Below are 27,494 nucleotides of genomic sequence, written 5' to 3' on the forward strand. Positions count from 1 at the left end.
TGAATCTAGCCGAGTCCGGGCATCAAGACTCCTTGGGTCCGAGCCAAGTCTATGAGTCCTAGGTCTCAAGGAGTCTCACTCTAGACTCGGACGAGCCCAAGTACGAGCCCCTTGTACTCGCCTAGGGTCACCCTACTCGAGACTCATGGAATCCAAGCGAGTCCTGGCAAGTCCTGGAACTATGGCTGATTGATTGAATGCTTTGGATATACAACTTGAATAGGTCAACCGTCATACTATGTATTTACAAGGAGACGATGATTGTCATCGCCATACAATGTAGCTTGGACGTACAACATACTTTATAGGTCGTACAATATAGTCTTGTTTTCAGCTTCTTTTTTCTCACCCTATAAAACTTGATATTATTTTTTTCTTCATTTTATAAAATTCAAATTTTCAACATAATATTTTATCTCTTTTTTCTAATTTGCCTTTAACTTAATATTTTTTATTTTATCTCTATTCCATGTCTTGACATACAAGAGGCATACGGTAATTTATTGCATTCATTCACATAACAGTCTCTAAGGTATTCTAATTCGAAACCTTGTCAATCATAGGAGCCATTTCCATACCTTCATTAATATTTTTGCAAGCATCAATAAATCTTTCTATTTGTCGTTGGCACCATTAACTTCACCCCCCCACATGCATGGGTTGGCTACACAATTGTGTATATTTTGCAAAAGTAAAATTGCTTGTGCTTTTGCTATCAGCAATGGTATAAATTGATGCTTCCCTACATATTCACTTATGACATCACCACATCCTAATTGCTCCACTATCTTATAATGTTCGGCCATCATTAGAGGTTATAAACTTAAGCCTTGTTTATCTTCTAGATCCAAGTATTCTTTTGTTGGGTGATGACACTTCATCTCTATTTTCAATTTTGTCATCAGATAATCTCCACATGCCTTATCTAAGTCAAGTTTGTAACTATTGTATATCGTCCTTTCTCCAGAGTATGGAGCACATAGTCTCCATTTGCCGTACAAACTTATCTATTTGGTTGGTGGCCCAAATAGACAATTTGTTAAATGTGGGTGTGTCCGAGTTGTGGCAACTCCATCAAGCTTCTTGATGACAATTTTTTTCTCCAATATTACTGCATTCTTGTTAATTGTTTCGTTCTCGCTAGTAATCCAATCCAACATATTCATTGCAAATATGGCCTCTTTTCTTTCATTGTATGGCTTCAACTTAGATCCGTTAATGCTATCCTTCATCAATGTACCATCCAAGTTTTCTAGTTTTATGGCTTCATTTTCTAATACTTTTCTTATTTTAAAGGGTCCGATCCCAACCACCTTATTACCTTGAACTTAGTTTTATTTAGTTATGACTGTTATAATTTGAAACTAGCTGGTCGGTTGGAAATTCATTCTCCATAGGTGCTTTTCCTACCAATACTTCCATTGCATTTGCATCACATGCCCATTGTGCTAGCACTCTTCTTTCATCAAGCTTTTTTCATTGAAAGTCTTTCTTTTAGACTTTCAATTTCCCATATCCAATTCTCTACTACAATTCTCAAGCTTGGAACCATGTGCTCGATAGGGACCACTGCTTCTTGGCCATACATCAATTGAAAAGGTTTGTGTCCTGTAGTTACTTTTTAAGTTGTTCTATGTACCCATTACACAGCTGGTAGCTTCTCCTCCCAATCCATTCCTTCAATACCACAAGATTTGTGGATGACATAAATGAGTACTTTTGTCAATGTTGCTTGCCCATTGGCTCTTGGATAGTATGGGCTTGAGAGGGTGTGAAATATTCAAAACTCAGTCATCATCAAGCGATTGACATGATTCACAAAATGAACTCCTCTATCACTAGTGATTTGAATAGGAATACCAAACTTAGTGACGATTTGTTCATAGATAAATCTCATCATATTGAATGTTGCATAGTCTAGTAATGCTCTAGCTTATGCCCATTTGGTTAAGTACTCGATAGCCACGACAATATATCTACACTTGCGTGATTGGCTTACCTCAAGTGGGTCAATAACATTTGCACATCTCTAGCATCACAAACAATTGTTTTGATCCAGTTGATTTTACCCATGTCCTTAAGTGCATTATTCATGGCATGCACACAACAAGGAGTCCACCAGATATGTCAATAGGTTGCCTCAATCAACTTCCCTACTGCTCTAATGGGCCACATTTGTCACTACCTACACCACATTTTGTGGCGCAGCCTCCATTATAGCATCCTTGAGGATCTGGAACTAAAAATGAGCATCCTTGCTATGCCCCGAAAAATCAATAGCCCCAAGGAAATAAGGACCCGCTATAGATGTAACCATGATATTGGTGACTGGATGATGCCTAATGTCTGTACACCCATCCATGATTATGCTACAACCACTTGTGACCCAAGTTCTCTTCATCTTCTCCATCAAAATATTAATCTTGGAATAGTTTTGATCCAAGATTGTTATACTCAATTTAGTCTCACCAAGTGGCACATATGATGGTCCCACCCTTATTATCTTTGCCACAACTTCCTTATAATGAGAGCGGGACATATGGAATGGAATGCTATTGGCAAAGAAGAATTTGCCAATGGCATCATCTACCTCATCATTTGCTTGCACATTAAATAAATATGCCAATGGTTTTGAAGATGACTTCATCTTAGGTTTTCCCCTCACCTTTGATGCCATGAGCTGGATGGAATTTATGGCCTTTGAGTCTGCAAAGTAGAAGTAGAAACTACAGTAATCTGATCACCCCTACTCCTATGTCGCAAAGTACAAGGTACATATACTTTGCCTTCATTGAAACCCCATAATTTTAATATTTCAGCCATGTACTTCAAGTTCTTTTCCCACCTTTCTGCATACTTCTACACCTTTGCCTCAAACAAGACGGAAGTGAGCATTAGTTCTAGTGATGCTGCCAAATCATTCAACATCACACGTGGCACTAACACTTTCTAGTGCCCCCAACTGCCCCAGGCTTTGCTGGTACCTTAGATGCAAATTGTTTTAAAGGCGGTTTTGGATCAAAGGGACCAACTGAAACTACAGAAATCTGATCAACCCTACTCCTATGTGGCAAAGTACATGATACAAGTACTTTGTCTTCATTGCAACCCCATAATTTTAATATTTCAGCCCTGTACTACAAGTTCTTTTCCACCTTTCTGCATTCTTTACACATTTGCCTCGAACAAGAAGGAAGTGAGTGTTAGTTCTAGTGATGTTGTCAAACCATTCAACATTACACATGGCACTAGCACTTTCTAGAGCCCCCGGCTGTACCAGGCTATGCTGGTACCTATTGGTTTACGTTTTATCATCTACCAAACATTAGAATAAGATACCCAAGGGTATTCTATCCTCTCCTGAAAAATCACTATTGATTCCAAGGTCTATATGTGTGAACAAGCGACTTTAGTGGGATAGCTACTTGGGTAGTGTATGCTGAAAATCTCAAGGGGGACTTACGTTTATGAATGTCTTTTAAGCTTCTGGACTTGGATGGATTTATCAATTTTAGGTTCTTTCTCTTTTTTTCTTGAATTTTTCAAGATTTAGGCTTTCAAAAAGGGAAAAAGGGGATAGGGTTAAGAAAGTTGATCTAAACATACCAACTCTGGAGACGGTATTAACTAGGTGTTCTCAGGAAACCACACTTTGCTTCGCCACACTGAGGACAACTACACAAAGTGGGTGCAATCTTCAACAGGTTGTGCTTATGATCGAAATGTTGGCATACACAGGGGATAGGCTCAGACTAACTTTGCACAGTGAAATGGAAATCATCCATTCACCAAAAGTATGAACGTAGATACACCGTTAATTAATATTTATCAGATCCTTCATTCAATTCTAACAACTTGAAAGCAAATCTAAATTAACTTTTAACTACTGTGTTGAGGAAATTAAAACCATGCTAATCACTCAAATAACAAAGATTACAAAGCCTTAAGAGAAAGCGCACATGAAATGTATTATTCGAAAAAATAACCTTCACGCAACAATATATCAAAAACCTCACACCCTCCAAATGAGAGGAGGTAGCCTTATATAGTTTTAAGAAAATAATAAATGGTCGAGATCAAACAGTAATCAAGGGCCTAGACTGAAAGTTATAAACCCTAATTAGGGTTTCCCAGAACTCTATCAGTTTGAATGAATGAGAACATGACAAGTGGCACAGTTGCCATTCTCATTAAAGTATGTGCCTAGTTTCCTTTTCGGACAAGTCAAGTTCATTGAATCTGGGCATGTTAACTTGGAGCAATCTGATTGGTCGGAAGATGACAAGGTGCCACCGCAGCGTGAGTCACTCCTAATCTTGTTGAGGCGGTGCAGGAGCAAGTACGGAAGTTGGCTCTTGCTCTCTTCTTATCTCAACGTTGATACGTGCGGCAATTTCTAGTTCCTCGTCAAGGATAAAACACGTGATACCAATCAGAAGTGTTTCTTTTCACTTCCCACGCCAAGCTATACAATTTTGTGATAACGTGTTCTTGTTCGTCGCTGAAATCCAAGTCTGGCTGAAGTACTGGACGAGGTTCTCTACTTGGTTCAGGAGGAATGATTGGCAGGCCCATGAAGCTCGAAAAGAAAATTGTTGAATTTCTTAGAATAATTTCTTGTTGACGACTCTATGCTTGCTTCTTCGTGGCCCCAATTTATGTTGCACAAGAGGAGGGTGAAAGCTCTAGATAACCCCTTGCAAATATGAAATGATAGGATCAAGTTGTTTAGACATTCGCTGTGATCATGCCCTCCTTCTTGATACCCTGAAATTTGGAGAAGACTTTCTCCATGCCTTCATCATAATTGAGGAAATTGGAATTTTCTTTGTGAAACATTTCCCATACTTAGCCAAATTTTGGCTATCTTCACGCTCGGATGAACCTTGCCCCTGAACTTGTCCTCAATCCTCCGTTTGGCTTGAAACTCCAGCTGCGATCTCTATGATGATCTCGCTTCTACTACCATTTGCGACCTACAAAACCAAAGGAAATTAAGTTAGAAATCTATCTTTTAGTGCAAAGTTTTGAAGGTTAGATGGCCAAATGCTTTGATCTTCCGATTTCTCAACACTTTTAGCTTTGAAACAAGCTCCGAACACTTAGAAGGTCATGCTTGAAAGAAAGAACGTTCAATCCAAAATGATCCTCTTATCAAAATTTTGGATAAACCCGATAAAGACACCTCCAATACACTCAGAAAAAAATAAGAAAATTGATAAGTCTGCCAACCAATCAACTTCACCTTAGACAAAAATGAGAATATAGAAGGAACAAAACTCAGAAAACTCGAAAGTTCTGGACTTGATTTAAAATTCCCTCAAAAGTTCGCTCAATCTGCAAGAGATTACCCTGCAACACCTCCAATCTGCAATAAAACTTCTTAAAAACCCCCAGACCTGCAAGAAGCTTGCTTGAAACTACTCTCACTCTTCATAAAATTCAAACTCTTATTGTGCAATAATAAGAGGAGAGATTGTTTATTTGTATACAAACTTAAATTCAAAGTTAGAAACACACAAATGCACTTCCATTCTTGACTTCAATTCAGTCTTGCTTATGGAGGAAGTTTCTAATTTTAAATGGATTTGTACAATCATCTCCTTCAGTTCGAACCTCTTTACTCTTGCAAATTTCTAAATTTGAGACTCGGTCCTAAACTCGAACTTGATCTCCAAATATCTTCTTTCTAAAACTCTCTAATTTAGTTGCAAGTTCGAAACTCTCCTCAATCTCAAGTTTCTATTTTGATTTTCCAGCTCATATTCGAACTTGATCTTCAAATATCCCTTTCTAATTTGGAACTTAGTTCGAATTTCATGAAGGTTTGGATGACATCACCAAGGAATATTCCCTTCTCGTTAATCCTTTGACTTCATTTTGACTTAGGCGAACTTTTATGAGGTTTTGCTTCTCATCTTACTGCAAGGCAAGTCGGACCTTTTTTAGAGTGGGAACTTTCCTTATGTTTATGTGCACTTCATGTTTTAACTAAACCACATCTCTCTCAAAGCAGACTTTGTTGGTCATATTTCTAACTTGTTGCAAGGTTGGGCGAACTTTCTTAACATAGGCATCATCTTTCAACCTCCAAGTAGAGCGGACTTTCTTTACTTTGAAATCATCTTTCATGCCTTCCAAGGCGGACTTTTGCTTGCCTTAGACTTACCTCTTGCTACCCTTAACACCTTCAAGGCGGAGTTTGATAGATATGCTTTGATGTCATCATCATCTTCATCTTAAGGGTGGAGTTCTTCTTACACTTGAAATTTGCCTTGACACCACAAGGCGAACTTCATGAAACATGTGCACCTTGCATTTTGGGTTGGATTTTGTGCACTCAAAACCTTGCAATCAATACAAGAGTGGACTTTTAGGCATAGGTGGATCAAAACTTGGAACAATCCTCAAGAAGGCGGACTTCAAACCACTCCTTAAATTGCATATGTTCATCCTAAGGCGAACTTTGGAGAGCTCAAGGCAAAACACTCATCATCTTAGGCGGACTTTAACCTCTACACATGGCGGACTTTTGAAAACCACAACTTGGGCCGACTTTTTAGGCATCTCCATAGGGCGGACTTTTCATCTCTCTCCATAGGGCGGAGTTTATCATGTTCACTTCATATGCCTTCCTCCTAGGGCGAACTTTTTAGGCATCTCCATCATCATGCTTGGGCAGACTTTCTTGAAGACTTGGAACTCAACCATGAAGAGGGCGGACTTTTGGAGTTCAACTTTTCATGACCACTTGCCATTCACCAAATCCTTGGGCGGACTTTTTAGGCATCTCCATAGGGCGGACTTTTTAGGCAATCTTATCTTGACCTTCCTTTGTAAGGCAGACTTTGAGTTGGTTATAATCTTAGGAGGGCAGACTTCTTTTCCTTCTCACATGGCAGACTTTTAGAGGTAGGCATCTTCCTTTATCCACTTCGGCAGACTTTTCACCTCTTAGGCAGCTTGGAGGGCGGAGTTTGAGCTGGTTCAAGAAGGCAGACTTTTGCTCTCTCCATAGGGCGGACTTTTTGGAACTTCTCACCTTGGGCGGACTTTTGAAGACCACAACTTGGGCGGACTTTTAATGTTCATGCCACTTTCCTTTCATGAGGGCGGACTTTTCAACTCTCTCCATGGGGCGAACTTTTTGGGACTTCTCACCTTGGGCAAACTTTTGAAGACCACAACTTAAGCGGACTTTTGATGTTCATACCACTTTCCTTTCATGAGGGCGGACTAACTTCCTACCATAACACTCACCATCAACCATTGATTAGCCAGACTTAGAAAATATTTGGAAAACTTCAAAATTCCACAATTTTTTCAATTTAACCAGATTAACTTGAAATTTGAAATCCATACTAAGGCAAACCATCTGAAGCGTCATGACCCCTAAAATATAGGAACTTAGCTTTTTAGGTCAAAACTTGAAAAATTTTGATCACGATCGAAGCAGGTCAGTGGAACCAGTGCAAACCCTAGGTCCCCACTTCGAAAAAGCAAAAAGCAAGCATCCCTAAAAAATAGGAAAACTTTCTAAAAATAGCCATACCAGGGATCGGGCTAAAAATTGCAAAAACGAAACTTCCTAAAAAATAGGAAAAAGCAAAAAAGCAAACTTTCTAAAAATGGAAAGTTGTTCAAATTCGTTCAAATCAATTGCGTTCTTCGTCCTTTGGCCTTTCTAGGCACTTTGACGATATCCGTACTCTGTTATCACTTGGCTTGCACAAAATGACTTTCAATCTTTAGGACTCAAACCATTCAAAACTTGACAGAACCGAGGAGAACTGAAGCAGAAGGTCACAAGCACTAACAAAAACCCTAGAAAGCAGGAAAGGAGACGGTCCCCATCTTCAATGGGGCGATGTGTGAAAAAGGTCACAACAGTACCTTAGATGCAAATTGTTTTTAAGGTGGTTTTAAATCAAAGGGGCAAGGCTTGTTGGTATCTTAGATGCAAATTGTTTTAAAGGTGGTTTTGGATCAAAGGGCCCTTGACCCCTTTTTTGATGATTTCATAAGGGCAGCTGAAATTTCTACTCCCAACAAAACTTGTTTCAGTTTGACTATTAGCTTGACCCCCCACTCCTTTTGTGCTAATTTCATCAGATGATTCATTTTCACTATGAATTTCTACTTCAACCTCCTCATCCTCACTCATGCTATGAGAGCTCACTGTGATAATGATGCTGCAAGAAACAATGCTAAAAAATAAATCAGAAAACCTATGTGCTGCTGTTTCGAACAATTTTGAAGTAAAAACTAAAAAATGAAGTTTTGAACAATGAATTTGAGTTGATTATCAAGCAAACAGCAAAGGAAATGGTGATTTCTAAGTTTTCTAAGTTTCTAACAGCAGGGTTTTAACAATGAAGAATTTAATTCTTCAATCTTGAACGATCTTGATCAATGAACAAAAAAATTTAAAAAATGTTTTGAGAGAATGGCAAATGCCTACCTTTAATCTTGTTGTCTTGACTTCCAAGCTTGTTGAAGCCTACTTCCAAGCTTGCTGATGCTGTCTCCATTTCCAGACTTCTAGTCAAATTGTTGCAAACTGAGTTTCAACTTCAATTTTCAAGCTGATTTTCAAGTCTTTATGGTTGCAAATGAGACTAAATGTCTCTTTTATAAGTTTTAGGTGACTTAGGGTTAGGGTGGATTTGTAGCAATCACCTTCTGTTTTTTGTTTTTGTTTTTTAAAAACACTTTTTTAGCTCTGTTGCCACAGAAAACTTGTGTCCCCCTTCCTGTCAAGGAACGTCTAGGCGCCTCAGGGACATCCCAGTGTCCCCTCATTGCATCCCCTACAAAGAAATTTCTTGGAGATGTGTGCAAAAGGAGACATTTCTAGAACATCTGAGGGTGCACAACAGAGGGGCGTTCCCCAAGCGTCCCCCGTCTTGGCAACATCCCTGTTCCGAAAACGACTTGTTTTTCTAGGGGAACACATCCCCATGGAACACTGGAATTTTCTAACTTTTATTCAAACTCAGAATTGTAGTTAATGATTTGCGGAGTATCTAACCTTTATTGCAGCGATACCACAATTGCAATATATAGAAACAAGCAACATTATCAGAAATATATGCCTGCATTGCAGAAGCACTGGGCATTCAATATCCTAGTAGGCACAATGTAAGTCCAGGGATTCTTCTACGACCACGTTCCAACAGAATGAGGTGACTCTTGGTTTTATGAGCAGCAGATAGAATAAGTATATGGATTGCCCTTCCCAATAGCTACACCACCAATCAGACCTCACATTCAGCAATTGATATTGCAGCCTAAGCCATAGAGCTTCAGCAAAACTTCATGGCAACCAATCCAAGTATGTATCAAACAGCAGAAGAATGAAAACGGCTACTAAAGGATTGCAAAATGGATATCAACTAGTTAATAGAGCAAACAATCACTTATTCTTCCTTCCCATGAAGTGAAAATCCTGTCATGCCAAGTTGAGTCTGCATGGCTTCAGGAAGAAGATCATGAGTTCATCATATGCTGCAGCCACACTTTGAAAATAACCCAACCCAAAGTATTTCTCCATGATACTTTTGCGGGAAGTTTCCAATGGTGCCTGTTTCTTTGATTGACACTCAAAATATAAAACATTCCATTATTCCCATGCTGAAGAAACAATGTGGCCAGGAAGATATTCGATAGCATGACTATTTTCAAAAAAGCAGCCTTCCAACTTCCATTATAATATCTCCAGCAATCTTTATTTCTGAACAAAATATAAATCAAAATTGTCTTCATAGAATGAGACCAAATATCTCAAAAAATTGTCTTCATAGATGACTTCTCAATATTCCTTCATTACTGTGCAGTCATGAATTCTAGATATATCCACCCGACTGATGGAGTTAAGTTTTAATCCAATCCACCAAGAAATTCCAAGGGTTTCCATCCTTGGGTTTTGTTGACGTGTATTTTGTACACAATCATACACAGAATAAAATACCATTAGGCATCTTATCCTCTCTTGAGAAAATAGTCTCTAACTGCTGAAGATCTGCAAAAAAGGATCAGTTAGGTGGACTCCAAGGTTCTTTTAGTGGGGTCTCCACGTGTGGACAAGCTTTTTAGTGGTATGATGTGATTTGCTGTTTCCTTCAAGGCTTCTTACGGATTCAATAGTTCGAAGGTTTTACTAATCTAAAAGGAACTTTCAAAAAAAAGGAAAAAGGACAGGGTTTGAGAGGTCTAATCTAGTCTAACCCTGTGAACGACTTAGCATGAATGAGATTTGGCAAGACTCAACCAATTTCAATTTTGCCATAAGATAACAACTCAACTGAAATTAGTGCGATCTTCTAAGGTAATAATGACGTTCAATGCATCAAAGGTCAAGGACACTACTACGAAGGTACATATCCTAGATGCGAAAATGCTTGAAGGTTAAGGACTCAAAATGTTTTCCAGTCGACCACGCAAGGCGTTCCTACAATCAGCAAGAAGCTAGTGGTTTGGATTGCGAATCCTACCAAATATCAAATCTCACACTTAGTCTTTCAAACAAACTACTTTGATTGAGCGTGATTCAAGTACATCCAACAACCATGAAGATAACTCAAGAAACTTGCAACAAAACACCATAACTTCAATATTTTATTGATTTCCAAGTCATCATATACAACAATTGCTTGAACTTCTCTCTTCAAGACTCAATCTTGCTACAACATAAAAATTGCTTACAACTCTATTCTCTATTTCTCTATTGACTATTCTGATACAAATGAAATGAAAAATGGGGGTATAAATAGCATCCCCAGTTACAATGAAAGGTCCAGATTGAAAGTAAATCGATGGACAAGATCATGACACCTAAACCCTAATTAGGGTTTGTTACAAATGACCTCCTTTTTACTGAACAATATTAAATACATAGCCAAATATTAAATTTGGCACAAAAATCTAGGAGGTATCAGCCAATGAGAATTAAGATGTCATGTCATCTGTAACAACCTTTCATCTAGAATCTTATTCCCCTTCCAATTTTCTTTTTTAGCATATGCAATGAATTTTGTCACAATTCCTTCGATTTCTGTGCTTGGAATCTCGGGAAGATTCTTGATACTCTCTTCTAAGTGGATAACCTGATCAAATGCATCTAGAAGAGCTGTGTCCCAGGTAGGTTCAAGTTCCTTAGTTCTATCAATTAGGAGCATGGTGGCATACATCTGATCATACTGCTCATCTGTAACATCTGCGTCCTTGCGAAAGATGATCTTGATTCTATCTTCAAATTCTTGTAAATCCACATCTGTCTCGACCTCGATCCTTCTGCCAAGAATGGTACGAAGTACCTCAAATACTCTGTCCTGGATCGGATTGATCACCTCCTCAACTTGACCACATCTAACACTGATGTCCTCAAAGAGAACACTCTTTATATGGAGTAAGGTTGACCACTGAAACAAACTGTGAGAATCGCCTTCCAAGATCTTCTCTTGTGCTAAAATTCTTCTGGATGTATGTCTTATAACTTTCAAGACAGGAATGACAACGTCCTTGGTGTGGGCAAATGCAGCTACTGTTGCCATCAGTCTGTGGATTATCTCAAGGACTTGGATAGCCTGGTGGGTGATCTTCGACATCCTTGTAATAAACTCAATGGCCACCGTGTGAGATCTATCCATCCAATTACATGTACGCTGGACCATATTCCTGAATCTTTCCGCTTCATTGATTGATTGAAGGGGCAATGCCTGCAATGGTGATCTAACTGGATCCTGACGTCCCAAAGGTTCATTGATGTGACTGAAATATGTTCTCCATGCACCGACCTCTTTCTCAAGCTTTCTATTCTTTTCTACTTCTTCTCTGAACTTATCCTTCAATGCCTCAAATGTGTCGGTGGCATCATCTAAAGTCTGCTCTGCTGTGGATGGTCCTAACTCAATAGTCTGTATATGATAGTCCTCCGCTAGGATCTCACCCTCATATTTGTCTGCTGCCGGTGTAGCTACCTGCAGTTTTCTAGATCCAGTCTCATCTCGAATCATCTTGGACATCTTTGTAGCCTTCTTCTTCTCTGTTGTCATATGTGAACGTCCAACAAGGCTCTCTAGATCGATTGCACTGTCTTCGTCCTCAATTACGATCACCTTAGTCAATCTTTCCTTCAACCAATCTGGGATATTTGATCTTGTCTCTTGAACTTGAATTTCTTTGTGTACTACTTCTTCTTGTCTGGGAGGAGATGTTACTTCATTATCTTCTTCTAAATCATAGTCTTGGAGAGATCCATCGGATGAAACATGCTGTGCCTGTTCTTCCTCCTGCCTGTCATTCTGTACCATCGATTCCATGGATTCTTCCACTCGAACTGTTTTATCTTCTGGCCTGGAAGAAATACCTGGTGTCTGATCTTTGTTGGCACCTTGCTTTTTCTTGGAAGGTTCTTTCTTTTCTGATCTTTCCTTTCTCTTTGAACCTCTCGAATGGAGATTGCCCTCACTGGCACATCGAAGGTTACCTTCACCTGAATTCCTAGGATTAGGATTGCCTTCACTAACACTGGCTCCACCTTCGGCTGGCCTTTCTTCCAAAGTAAAAGACATGGCTATGCCTTGTTCTCTCAACTTCTGATGCTGAACATCTACCCATCTGCGAGTACAAGACAAGATTGGTGCCATCAATTCATCTAAATCCACGGCCTCGGGCTCATTCCAATTCAAACTTATTGTCTTGCTTTCCCTATCATATGAAGATTGGATGTGCCTGCCGTTGTCCTGAGCTTGGTCGGCTACTCTGTAAATCTTACATTTCCTGATGAAATCCAGAGGCAATCTAGAATGTATCTTACGTTTCACTTCGAGATCATCTAGGAGATTCATCATAAAATCTTCAATCTGGTACTCATGTCTAAATCTTCTACCGACTGTCTCCTCTAAATGTCCATGAGGATCAAAACTATTCCTCCAAGCAAAAGATGAAAAAGGATACAAGGCTAACTCCCTCTCTGCATCATCCATGGCTGAGACATTGGGACATACCTCAACTGAATTACCCAAAATAATAGGTACCTGAACTCCATTCTGATGTCTGTGTCTGAATGCCTTCATATATGCTGCCAACTGCCTTGTTACTTCGAGTAACACAATCCTGTCTGTCGGGTATCTTGGCAACATGTATGGAGGTAAAGGACATCCATACACTCTAATGTAAGTGAACTTAGGAAACTGAATGAACCAAGCACCGTACCTCTTGATTAACTCCTGGGCATCCTGAGATAATCTGTTGTGAATCCCTCCTTGCAACGTCCTGGTGATATTCATCGTGAAAGTATCATTGATTAACTTGTAGTTCTTCCCTGGTGGATGATGCAAGTAGGTATAGGATTCACAAACTCTGACCTCACCGGGTCCTCTTCCAATCACTCCTCTGTGAGGTAGTCCTGCGTACTCAACGCTCCTGATTAAGGCATAGATGACATATGAACTCATGTGGAAGGACTTAGTGGCCCTGAGTCTTCTCAACTGTACGTCTAAGCAATGGCTAATTATCCTAGCCCAATGTATTGTACCCTTCCCTTGAACAATCACCTGGATGAAATAAAACATCCATTTCTCAAAATAGAAGGCATGAGGTGCTCCTGTGACTCTGTTGAGCATGGTGATCAAATCTCTATACTCCTCTTGGAAATCAATCCTGTGCGGTGTGTTCGGTACTTTGCTCAGACGGGGACGACTCTTGAGTAGCCAGTTCTTGTTGATTATGCTTAGACAAGCATCTGGATCATCATCGTACACTGATCTGGCTCCTTCAATGCTCTTGTATATCATGTCCCTGTGCTCTGGAAGATGGAAGGCTTCACTGATGGCCTCCTCTGAAAGGTACGCCAAAATATTTCCCTCATTGGACACAATGGTCCTGGACTGTGGATTGTAATGACGGGCACACTCGATCATCAACTCGTGACACTGAATGGCTGGAGGAAAACCGGCCGCCTTAATGATGCCACTTTCTATTATTCTCCGGGCGACAGGTGATGGCTTGCCGATGTAAGGGACCTCTCGGAACTTCTTCGTGTTAAAGTTCCCCAAGTTTGTATCTCCAATGTTGCTCCACTTGGACACGATCTTGGTCTCCACTTCTTCGGTCTTCTGATCTTCTTTCATGAGAGCCGAGCGACTGGTGGATGCTCCCGCCTTTGGGGTCGCCATACCTACACAACATTTCATTATAAGAAATAGATTTTGCAATAAATAACGTAGATAAGAGAGATAGATTTTAGGGAACCTCATGATAAGTCCCTAGAGTTATCATTTCCTAAAATACAACGATTGAGCTAAGAGATTTAAAGAATCAAAATTTCAAAATTTGAAATATGACGATGAATGAATAAAACAATAATAACTAAATCGCCATACCTCGATAGAGAGCTAACTCTAGAATGCAAAAACAAAATTTGCCTAGTCAAAATTTGAGGTATAAGATAATCTTCAATATGATCCCCTCAAAATTGACTTCGCCACCTCTGGAGAGAACGTGATCTTCAAGTAATGCCTTAGACGTGGTCTTAAATGATCTCCAAATTCGCCCTCGGTGTGGTCTTAGATGGATCTCCAAGTTCGCCCTTGGTGTGGTCTTCAAATTCGCACCACCTTTTGATAACTACGCGCCACCCTTGGATGAATGAAATTCGCACCACCTTTGGCCTTCAACGCAATTCGCACTCCACACAAGATGATACTAGCGCCACCTTTGGTTTGAAATCGCACCACCTTTGAACACACTTCGCACTATATTCGCCTCTTCTTGATTCGCATGAAGGAAGGTAAAAATGATTATGTAAAAATGAACGTTTCACTCCCCTTATAAATAGCGCTCATACCCTTTCACCTCTTAGGCCGACTTTGACAAATAAAACCATTTTTTAAATGATTTGCAATAAAATAACAAGGCCGACTTGCCTAATTGGGCGCTTCAAACCGATTTTTATATTAATTAAATAATTAATTATTAATGCCTTGCGTTTTTTTAAATGAGAATTTCGATTTTTAATAAAGGCAAAATATAATTAATAAAAGATAACGCCATATTAAATGCTAAATAAAAATGGATTTTCAATTTTTTAATCGATTTAGCATTTAAGGAAATTTAAATTTGTTTGTTTGGCGCCAAAATTGGAAAACAAAGGGACGTACCTCATCGCTCTGGTCCCTTGGAGAGGGACAGGAGCGATTCACTATCTTTGGCATGATTCTTGCATTTCTTACGTCCAACTCCTTCATCTCCACGTTAAAAATCGATCACCTTGATGGTCCTTCGAATTTGATCGCCTTGTGTGCGCATATGGGTGTCCTTTAAGTGCATATCGCCCTGGTCCTTGTCCAAAGGACTGGAGCGATCTTCTTGTTTTCATGTCCATCTCGCATTCACCTTGCGTCCTTTGACCTTCGAAATATCATTGCTTGTGTCCTTTGCGCTTATTTCCACTTGCTTTTGCAAGGTACTTTCGATGTTATAAGGATCATCGCCCTTGTCCCTTGAAGAGGGACAGGAGCGATCCACATGTTTTCCTTGGCCTTGTCAACTTTGTACTTCGATCTTCATGGTAATGTCCTTCAAACGTCGTCCTTCACCTTACCTAACCTTGCTTCGCTTTGATCTTTGAAGGGACGGGAGTGTTTTAATAGCATCGCCTTGGTCCTTGTCCAAAGGACAGGAGCGATCTTGATTTTTTCACGTTCAACATGCATTTTGACCTTCGATCCTTCATTGTGATGTTTTCCAAACGCCTTCCTTTGTCTTGCTTAACCTCGCCTTGTTTCGATTTTGGAGGAATATGAGCGCTTTTGATAGGATCGCCCTGGTCCTTGTCCAAAGGACAGGAGCGATGTGGGGCCTTTACACCATTTGGCGATGTTTGGACGTTCAACTCTCTTGTTTATCACCTTGTTGTCATACCATGGACCCTCCAGAACATTGCAATGTTTTGTCCTTACGTAAATTTTGCATAAAATGGGCAATGCATCTAACATCGCCCTGGTCCCTTCCTGAGGGACAGGAGCGAAGTTCATCATTATATGCTTGTTCTTGTTTGTACCAACTTGCAATCAACTTCATTGCGTGAAATGACGTCCTTTCGACCTTCTTGGTTGCTCGAAACTTTGTTCGCCTTTTGAAATCTACGCCATTATGTAGATATCGCTCTGGTCCCTTACCAAAGGACAGGAGCGATCTAGGTCTTTAGAGTACAAATCCTTCCATGTGATGACCTTTGTAACGTTTGCGCCTGGTGGAAATGCCTTGAAATGTCCTCGCCACCTTTTGTCCTGGCTTGGATCGGTCTTGAACCTTGGAGGGACGACCTTGAACTTGAGAGGGACGTATCTTCACCCTTGTATCGCCCTGGTCCCTTGGAGAGGGACAGGAGCGATTTTTCCCCTGTGGCTTCCATCTTACTTTGCCATGCTCTAAGTTTATATTCAACGGACTCGTCCTTCTTCCCTCCATTCGTTCATGCCTTGACATCATTTGTAACTTTGCAAGAAGAGCAATTATATCAAAAATCGCTCTGGTCCCTTCCTGAGGGACAGGAGCGAACTAGGCATTTAGCACTGTTATGGACGTCCAAAAATCTTCAATTTATATTCAATGCGTTCATCCCATGTTCTCCTTCGTTTTTGAACGTAAACTTGTCTTGACCCTTGTCTGGTTTTTGCAAAATGGAGGGAATCGCTCTGGTCCCTGGGAGAGGGACGAGAGCTACTAGGTACCTCGCCCTGGTCCCTTGGAGAGGGACAGGAGCGATTTAGTCAATATAGGTCATTTTCTCCATTTTTTGCATCTCAAATTATATTCATTTGGCAAAGTATCTTCCTTCGGACGTCCTCCAGTTGCTGAGCTATCAAAATCTTGCATGGGCATGGCGAAATTTGAATTGTAGCTCCGGTCCTTCACTGAGGGACAGGAGCGATTTTCCTTCTGGAGACCTTTCTGTGCTCATGAAAATCTTCAATTTATATTCAATGAAAAGATCTCGTCGTTCTTCATCACTTCAAACGTAAAATTTGTTCTGGGCTCTGCAAGGACAATGAGATATTTGAAATTGAGCTCCCGTCCTTCACTGAGGGACAGGAGCGATTTTGCTCCTACAGGCCAAAATAACAAGATTTTTCACATTTTAACACTTCACGAGGCGAAAACAAATCAATTCCAATGCCCAGGATCAAACTTCAAAAAAGTCAAAATTTGGTCAAAATATTCAATCAGACAAAAATTCACATTGACGGTCATCCTTTAGACAAGTTTAAGCTCTGCATGAACATTCCAATTGAAAATTAGACCATTTTGGCGAATTCATTGCATTCAAAAATTTGCTTCTAGGAAAGAAGCTCAAAAAGCTCTCAAAAGCGACTGGATTTTGGCTTGAAAAGGCAAAATTTAAAACCCTAAGGCTTGGCCCTAAATCCAGACAATTAACTAACTAACAAAACCCTAAAAACGAAAGCGAAAACGAACAAAAACAAGCAAAAAGAGGGGGTCCCCATTTGCGATGGGGCGATGTGTGAAATGGTCACAACAGGTTTCTTGAACCGAAAGCAAGAAACTCTCAAAGCTCTTCAAAAGAAACTAATAAACCAAGAATGAATCAAATGAAGCCCAAGCTGCTCCTTTATAACCACTGGAGACTACTTTGGGTTTTCCCTCTTCTTTGCCTTTTGATTTTCCCTATCTTTTAATTTAAAATTGAACTTAAGCGAAATAATATTAAAGTGCCTTTATTAAATTTTAATTTAATCCTCCACATTAGAGTCACTTTAATACTTTATTAAATTAATTAAATAATTTTACCCTTGTGATTAACTTTTGAAGGATAATATTAAATAATTAATTCCCTTAAACCCAACTTTAGCCTACGGGAATTAAACAGGCTAATAAGTCCTCCAAAAGTGACTAAGCCAAAGGAGACATTACAGGTAAACTTGAACACATTTCTCAACATGTTGAGGGGCATCTAGTCATCCCTTGGGACACCACAAAAGCTGTTGCATGTTCCTACAACACCCCAACATACAGAACATAATGCTACAACTCCCTTTCATCATACATCATCTGATCAGGATACTCCACTTAATGTTGGAGTCCAAGGCATGTATAGAAGTCTTCTTTTGCATGCAAACATTGCATAGCTACATATAGGTATCGATATGTCCATTCAATCTTCTAAGGTGAGTAGGATCATGAGGCATTCGATGCTACAAATCAGGTATAATTTTTTAGTTATTTTAAAATTGATTTTAAACTCTAGATCATATGTTCATGTTTAAAGACAAGATTGATTGAATTTGTTCACACAATTTGAATTTTGAATATTTATTAGGGCATTATTTTGGTGGCCTTTAGAGGTTTGCATTCTACTAGTGATCCTATTCATTATCACACTCATGTATTTTAAGAAATATAGACCTCTAGAGTTTATGTTGAACCGGAAGGTTTCAATTGAGAGATGATCCAAACATTGTTTGCAGATTGGAAAAGGCTTTGTATGGACTGAAACAAGCCCCTAGGGCCTGGTATGGAAGACTAGACAAGTACTTGACTGATCAAAGATTTCAGAAAGGTTTGGCTCAAAACAATTTATACTTCAAGATTGATTCAAGTAAAATCCTAATTGTGGTTATGTTGATGATATAATCTTTGGAGGAAATGAAGATATGTGCAGAAGATTTGCTAATGAGATGCAGAAAGAATTTGAGATGTCCATGATTGGTGAGTTGAATTTCTTCCTCGGTTGCAAGTTAATCAGAATGACAAATTAAGGTATTTTCATTTCTCAATCTAAGTACATCAAAAAGTTGTTAAAGAAGTTTGGGTTGGAGAATTCCAAACCGGTGTGTACACTTATGACCACTGGATGCAAGTTAACCAAAGATGATAAATCTCCTAAGGCAGATGCAAATTAGTACAGATCAATGATTGGAGGACTGTTATATTTGACTGCTACCAGACCGGATAAGAAAACTTAATATATCAATTTTATGGACCAAATCCAATACAAATTAATTAAAAAATAGAAAACAAATAATCAAATATTAATAGAAATTATATATTTGGAATCTAAACAATGTAATCTCTAATAGGTTTTAATTTCGTCTCATAATTGTTTAAAAATGGGCATCAAACATATGTCAGAAGTTAGTATTTTGTTACTCACATAGTCCAACCTTGTACTTGTAGGTCCAAGGCTTAGGTGGCTTAGGTTTGGGCATTGCAGGCCTTGCCCAACTCGAATCATGAGGCACATGGCAGGGTGGTTTTCAAAATTTTAAACAAGGCTTGGTTTTATAAAACGAGGTTTCATTATGAAGCAATAATCTGGTCATATATATATATATAGTAAGTATCCATCTTCAATTTTCTATGAAAATGACATAGTGGTACCCATCCTCAGCTCTTATACCAATACCATTCCATGTCTCTTGCTAACTATGAATAGAGGTAACAAACATATTCCAACTTCAGCCAACATCTCTTTGACCTGCAAATATTCACACTGACAAGCATCTATTCAACCAGATCTAAATGCAATATCTTCTACAAAGTTTAAGGCTTAAAGAAAAAAATATTCAATTCATTTTTTGGGGTGGTTAAAAAATTCCCTTTTTTAATTTCATGGAGTGGTAAACTTGAACGCATTGCATAGCCTTCACCCTCACCACACCTCAAAAACAAACCCCCCGCCTTGAGATATACATTCCTTTGGAAAACACCATCATATTTCCAACATTTTGAGGAAATCCAATATGTGGGCACATTGCGGACCCATGATGACAGATCTACATAGTAAAAACAATAACCCCAAGGTGTAAATAGTTAAAGTTGCTTGTACATATTTCTGCAAACCTAGGAAAGGAAGAGACTACCTTAATGTCCATAAATTACCAAGAAACAGTCAATAAGACTGGTAGGAACGATAGTTACAATAGTGAAGTATCAAGGCAAAAAGGGCCCTACACCCAAAGCAGGAAAACAATGAAATCAACAAGTGGGGTTAAACCTAACACAGACAAATCCATAACAAACACAAGTAAAGAGTTGTTTCAGAGGAGGACCCTTCTATGAGGTGGGAGCTGATGAAGACCAAAGCTGGCAAACACAGATGGAAGCAAATACCATCAGAAGATTAGACTGGATAATCCCAGGAGGCAATTGATTCCCCATAGAACCTCTCCTAACACTCAAGTTCAAAGAAACAGGTAATTTGAAGTTTACTTGGAGTCCTGCATTGTGAGTGGGGAGTGTTATTGGGACCCTGATGTTAGTAGAGGTAATACCATGAGCCTTGAAATGAGATTTGAAGTGTCAGCGACACCTAGCAGTAGTATATCGCAAGGATGAGCAACGTTTGAATGATCTGGACTCCTTAGCATGTTAATCAACAGTATCAAAAGCATGCTTAATGCCTCCAGCATCCATGACAATTTGAAAAAAAGAAGTAATAACTCTGGTAGAAAGAAAAAGAAGTTGCTAAGCATCTCTGATCAGGAAAGCAGAAAGAAGTGAAAAGAGAACCACCAGAGTCTATACAAATAATGGTACCTCCCACAGATTTCATAGTAGGAAGGACACTGGAAAATTAAATGCTCCTTAGTCTCCACCTCCAAGAGAGAACAAAAGTGAGATCCTTTCAGTTTCTAGAGTACGGTGACCAACTTCAACTCATAAGAGAAGGAAGCATACTCTCAGTTGGTAAAGCAGGATCCACAAATACCTTAGACTATTGCAAACTGCCTACATCTATAGCAGATATGAAACGCAAAACAGAATCAGTAAACACAATATAAGTACTCACTTATGTCTAAAATACAGATTCTGCTGGAACTGACGAAGTGAGCTGAAAACTCTTCACACAACTATCTGCATATCTATGATTCAAGAGAAGCAAAGTTGTGAAGCATATCAACATTATGAACAGATACTAAGTCAGGAAGACATATAAAAGGACTCTGTTTTCTTTGACAATAGTATAATTTTAATTAGAGTGACCAAAAAAGAAGCAAAGTTGTGAGGCATATCAACATTATGAACAGATACTGAGTCAGGAAGACATATAAGAGGACTATGTTTTCTTTGACAATAGTATAATTTTAATTAGAGTGACCAAATTCAAAGATACCATCAGGCCTCAACATTTAAAATTTTATGTCATACATACTTGATATCAAAGACCTTGCTGCTTTATTTGACTCTCAATAATTGTTTTTATAATTTCTGTAGTGAAATTATCTGTCGCTGGTGCACAGTTGTTTGATCACTTAGGAAAATCATAAAACTCTCAAGTTGAAGTGGTTGGTGGCCCAAAATAACCCACAATTGATCAACCATCAGTTTCCAGACACTCCCGAAGTTTGAGGATGATACTCAACCCACTAAATTACAGAGAAAAAGTACTCACAGATAAAACCATGCAAAAATGAGGAAGTCCATTCAGCATCTCCAGAAATTTCGTCCACAGCATTTTCTGACTGGATCACATCTCTTTGCCACAGCTTAATGTGTGTCTATTTTAGTGTGCATTAAGCTGTTAGGAAACTCTCCATGACATAATTTATGATCAATCCTAAGATTTTGTACAAAAACGAAATATGATGATTTTCATTATTTAAATTTTTTAAAGACATTATTTTGGCAGCAAAATGACTGTCCCATCAGCCTCCTTTGAAAAGCATATCTAGTTTGCAACCTTACAAATCCCCAACTGTTTTGATTATGTTAAGAACTTAAGGCTGATTGAATATACTGCAAAATTGTGTATAAGATGATCAAAGCAAAATTAAAATTCAAAAGCTCAAGCCACAACTATCAAAGAGTAAAATGATTGAGGCCTACACAAGGTACTCTTACCAGCATAAAGAAATTCCAATGTTCTACTAAATCCCATTTTTCTGGTTAGGCAGAGGTTGACTATTAAGAAAAGCAAAAAGGGGATGCTTAGAAGATTTCCAAAATCATAGGAACGACAGATAATAGTATGCCAGTTATGAAACATAGAAGAAACCTAATATATCCACAAGTTGGCAAAAATGTTTTAACTCTAGCATCCACCTTACTCTTACCATCACAATTAAATTCTTTCTGTAGTTCAGACAACTACATACTTTGATTGTTTACTTCTAAGCAAAGTTGCATGGACACGGATATGGATACAGATACAGATGCGGTATTGGATATGGATATGGCTATTTTTGAAGACCCCTAATATGGATATGGCTGGATATGACATTCATAGAAAACACATACACATATTTAACACAATTTTCTAAGTTATTAGAGGAGATTTTCATTACTTTAAAAGCAATAAAGACACATTATTGCTACATAAATAATTTAAAATTGATTTAACAATTTACAATATGCAAAAAATAGTAGAGTTGCATTGGAAGATAACCCAAAAAAATGGGTTGCTGAAAAAGAAAAACATTTCATTTGTCTTCCTCATTTAGTGTAGGTTTTGTTTATACAAAAAAAAAAAATTGTATTATTGAAGTTTTTTTAAATTAAATTTAGGAAGATTTACGTCAATTTTTTTAAAAAGTAAAAATCACACAGTATCTGGCACGGTTGGAAAATCATGATTCTTTTGGGCACATGTGGGTACAGTATCTGATGTGTATCTGCACTGTATTATATTCATATCTGTATTGGAGACAGGGATATGCATGCCTGAGGAGGGGCAGAGCTGTATCCGGCTACTCTGCTTCTAAGCATTTAATCATAGTTGTGGCCACAGTTACCATATTGGTGAAATAACCAACATAATTTAAGGAAACTGTACTGTAACAAAGAGTACTTACATAAATGAAGCCATCAATACTCACCTTCAACAGCTAAGTATCTAATTGTGTTTCTAAATAGGCTCTTGGAGATACGAACAATACTTACATACAGAAAATAGTAACCACTCACCTTCAAACAGCTAAATACAAGACTTGCTGCAGCAACTTTGAACTTTGCCAACTCCCCAATGAACCTTATATTTCTAATCTTTGTTTCAATATTCATTTGATCCTGCACAAGCAAACAAGTAGAACGAAGTTAGAAAATTGCTAATAAATAAGATGCTTTCTTCGCAACATGAAAGACTGAAATATGCCGCAACTCAATTTCTTTAAGAACCTGTTAATGATATCAAAGTACAATAGCATAGCTTATCTCCCCTTAATTATATGCAAGATATAGTCAAATACCATAAGCAACTTAGCGGAAAACAAAAAGCAAAAATACTACTGATAGAATTTGTACAAAAAAGGTGGTATTTATGCAAAGTGCTATAGCGCAAATATTAAATAACAATACAACATGGTACAACACTATCAGCGGAGCATACAAAGAATTATAATGAAAATAGAAGTACCTTCTTATTTATTAAGAAGTTAAACTCTTCTTCTAGCAGCTGCAAAATCATTGAAGCTACATCTTTCATGCATGTTGACAATGTTGCCACCATTCTTGAATAGTATGGCAACAGTACTAATGATGTCCGAGGGACATTGAACAATGCTCGGACAAGTTTTTTCCGATTACTTTTTGAATTGAGATAACAAAAGTCTACCTGCATCAAATCAGAGAAAAGTAAAAATAATTAAATAACTATCCCTAACCCATGTAGAGTAATTTGTATAATGTTTCAAGAAACTCTCTCAACATTATCTAATGAAATGCACGTCCCTTACCGTCAACTGGTCAATAAGATCACGACTGACACAACCTGGAAGTCGTTGCAACAGAGTATCTAAATTTGGACCATCAAGACTCTTGACTTTATCCTTTTCATTTTCTTTTTCTCCTTTCTTATCAGTGTCTCTCTCCTTCCACTTGTCCTTTTCTGTCTCTTTGCCCCTTTCCTTATCTTCTTTTTCTCTGGACTTATCATCAGATGCCCCCTCTCCTTTTGAGGTTTCAATGTCTTGAATCAAATCTGCAGTTTCTGGAACAGACAAATGACCTTGCTCTGATTCAAATAGTATTTCCTGCACACCAGAGTAGATTGTAAAGTCAAAAACAAAATTTAACCATTGGTTGCAACCATCAAGATTCCTCGTGCACATTCAACTTTTATATACACATGAACTCCAGATGCTTTATGTTGTAGCATTTCAAAAAAAAATATTAATGTATAAACAATTGAAATGCACAAAAAGGCCAAAAAAAGTTCTTTGTTGAACAAATTACCTAAACATGAGAAGATAAAAGATTTAGAAGAAGGATCCTGAAATAAGTTAATAACCACCAAGATAAGTCAGACTATATTCAAAAAGGAAGTAGGTATCATTCTTTCTAAGCAATGTCCAATCAGTTATCAGCAGTCAGCAGGGTGGTAATCAAAACCAAAAAGCACTACAAAGGAAGGAAGAACACTCTGACAATCCAATTTGGCCAAAGTCAAATAAGAACAAGATTTAGCACATTATTATCTACATCAAAACAGATGACCAATAAGGAATGCAGAAAACCAGAATTAGCAACACCTTGCGATCATTACTAGTATGCAAAGGTAAAGGGCATATATCAAATTTGAATCCATGAAGATAAATCCATCTCCAACTGTTTGTACTACACTCTATCCATTGAGGTACACCACACTCTTAAGAGTTGTATACAATATTTTACCCAGTTTCAATGCTTTATCATGTCTCTTGACATTTAAATGTGATGATCCAATATGAAAGCTCTTGTATGGTTATCATTCAAAATTGTCTCATTAAATACCAAAGGAATCCCTGTGATCCATAGAGATGCTATTGCAATTTCTGTACTGAGACCTCAGGCAATCTAGAATTCCATAGTCTTGGACAAGAAAACATGAAAGGAGGTTCTAAAATAGAAAAGCAATTCTTTGCTAATACAGGGGCTACCAAGAAGTGCAAAATTTTGACACCATAAGGGATCTAAGTTGTAATGTCCCCAATTTGGAATTTTGCTCGAAATTAACAATTCCAATAATATAATTTATTCTTAGCAATAACATACTAAAGTAAATTCATTAAATCATTAATAAATAACAACTTAAGAAATAATGAACAAATACAGGGATTAGTGAACAAGTATATTATATTGAATGCTAAACCTTGTAACTATATATCTACCCCATAGCCAATCATAGTTTAGTTTGGTAGGAAAACTCAAAACAGCACCAGTAAACTGCACAGCAACTAAGCCTGAAAGCGCATAGCATCCAACTATGACAACTCACCCTCGGCCCACAAGTGGTAGGAACTTCCAACAATGACCAATTCCATCCCTTGGGGCGGTCTACTTAGTTCGAGGGAACCGGTAAACTGCATCTCCCATTTGATTGTTGGTGAAGTCTCATGGGAGGTTAGGGTTTTCAATGTTTTTCAAATGGATCGATCAAGTTTAAGAGTGACAATATGTTCAATAGCAAAGGATGCTCATATGCAAAATGCTTAGCAATGGCTATTTTTGGCAGTTGTTATTTCTAGTTTTTTCTATTTGCACCCAAAGAGTTGGGGCTATTTATTGATCACTTAAAATATTGTCTATTAGTTGTTTGGAATAGCTTTGTTTCAAAGTTCCCTTATTTTCCACATTTTTGCAATTTTAAGTGATTATGTTTTAAAATATTAATTTTGGGAATAAATTATTATTATTATTATTATAAATCCCTAAGAAAAATTAATGTATAAATAAGTGCTTTGAGCACAAAATATTTTGAATGATAGTTTATACTTTTATTTATTGAAAAAAATAGATATTAACATCAAGCTTTGTATTGAGATTATCTGTCTACCTCAGTTGTGAATTTAAACAACTTAACTTTTTAATTTTTGGAACCAAGTATCATCTCTGTTGTTATCCCCAATCATTGTGTGCATTGAAATAGTCTCTCTTTTTAGCAAATAAATTGTTGATGATGTATTTAGATAAGTTGTTTCATCCGTAAAATTTAAAAAATCTCCCTTGCAAGACATGGTTGTTATCAATTTGGTGCTCGTATCCAAGGCATAATCATATGCATGGCAGGTATTGTATATCTCATTTGTAGTTTGATATCTACGGCCAATTTAGCTTATAGTGTTTAATTTTGGTTTAATCTTTGGTAACTTCCCCTCATAATTTGAAGAGATATTTATCATTACACATTGCTCTGCTTCGTGCTGTCCGGGAAAGACATTAAAATGCTAAGAACATAGAAACTTCAATTTCCCAAGTGGATGGATTAATTAGTAAATCTACAGCTTTTCTAATTTAACTGTGTTGTGACCTTTTCACACATCGCCCCATTGCTAACAGGGACCCCCTCTTTGTCGGCTTTTTGTGTTCTTAGGTTAGGGTTTTCGCTGCTTAGTGGGCGATTTTGCATTTCCCGTGCCCGAGTCTCGGAGTTTGATCATGCCTAGTGCCGTCTAGGGTTTTTTGAAGTTATAGGATCAAGTTGCAAATGTTGATATTTTAATGATCCTAAATTTTGCCTAAGTGTTTGACCTATTGAGCGTTAACGTGTTTTTAAACACGCACATCAGTGATTTTAAAGTGCCAAGGTATTCAAAGACCTTTTGGAGTTGTTTTCTCGCTCCTAAGGTATTATTTATGATGATTTCGCACTTTATTCCAATATTTTCCTAGCGTTTTGCTCATATTTTTGGAAAATTAGCCTAAGTCCAGTTTAAATTTTACGTTTCTAAGTGATTTTGAGTGGTTAAAATGATAAAATCCTAAGGGAAATTCATATTCCAAGGGTTAAAGGGTCAAATTCCATGCTAGAGGTGCTTTTCCCCTCACATTCCAGACTACCCAACCCATTCCCCCACTCAAAATCCACACTACACATGGGTTTCCCCTGAAATCCATGCTAGCTACTATTTTCCCCCACTGTTTGTCCATAACTGGATCGATTTTCCCCTGGAAGTGCTAAAATTTGGCTAAGTGTCAGGATTTGTCCAGACTAACATTGATTTTCCACCAAGAGTGCGGACTAAAGTACGGACTGGAATGCAGACAATGTTGAGGATGATTCCATGCCTGGGTCGATTTTCCACCAGGATTTTTGTGACAACTTGGTGCGGATTTTTGTCCAGATTTCCATCCAGACAGAGGTCGATTTTCCCCTGAGAGCATTTTTGTAAGGATTTTTGTCCCGATTTTCATCCAGAAAGAGATCGATTTTCCACTGGGAATATTTTGAAGAGTTTTGAGTCCAGATTTTCCCCTGGGAGGTTTTTGTGTGCAATTTTGATGAAGTTATGCATGGATTTTTGTCCAAGCTAGTTTCGATTTTCCCTTATGGGGCAAATTTTGACATTTTAATCATTTTTAAAGGGATTTTTCAATCCCAACCTAAGTCGATTTTCCCCTAGAGGCTTAATTTTGGCTTAAATTGCAATATTTTAATAAATAAGCCCCATTTAATTGCTTTTAAATAATGATTAATGATTATTTAAAATTTAAAAGCAAAATTTAATAACTTGCAATAATCATTTAATATTTGAACCTTCTAAAAGAAAGGTTTT

General features: G+C 38.0%; 1 protein-coding gene across 1 annotated transcript in view; it reads right to left on the reverse strand.

Annotated features, from left to right (window-relative positions):
• Positions 1-27,494, reverse strand: part of LOC131027596 (regulator of nonsense transcripts UPF2) — a 159,750-nt gene that overhangs the window by 81,717 nt on the left and 50,539 nt on the right. The window contains exons 9-11 of the mRNA XM_057957665.2: positions 23,697-23,993; positions 23,378-23,575; positions 22,930-23,031 (exon numbers count right to left, since the gene is read on the reverse strand). Of these exons, the coding sequence (XP_057813648.2) occupies positions 22,930-23,031; positions 23,378-23,575; positions 23,697-23,993 (597 nt within the window). The remainder of the gene's footprint in view (positions 1-22,929; positions 23,032-23,377; positions 23,576-23,696; positions 23,994-27,494) is intronic.

Source organism: Cryptomeria japonica, chromosome 8 (assembly GCF_030272615.1).
Source record: "Cryptomeria japonica chromosome 8, Sugi_1.0, whole genome shotgun sequence".
In the NCBI taxonomy this organism is placed as follows: domain Eukaryota; kingdom Viridiplantae; phylum Streptophyta; class Pinopsida; order Cupressales; family Cupressaceae; genus Cryptomeria; species Cryptomeria japonica.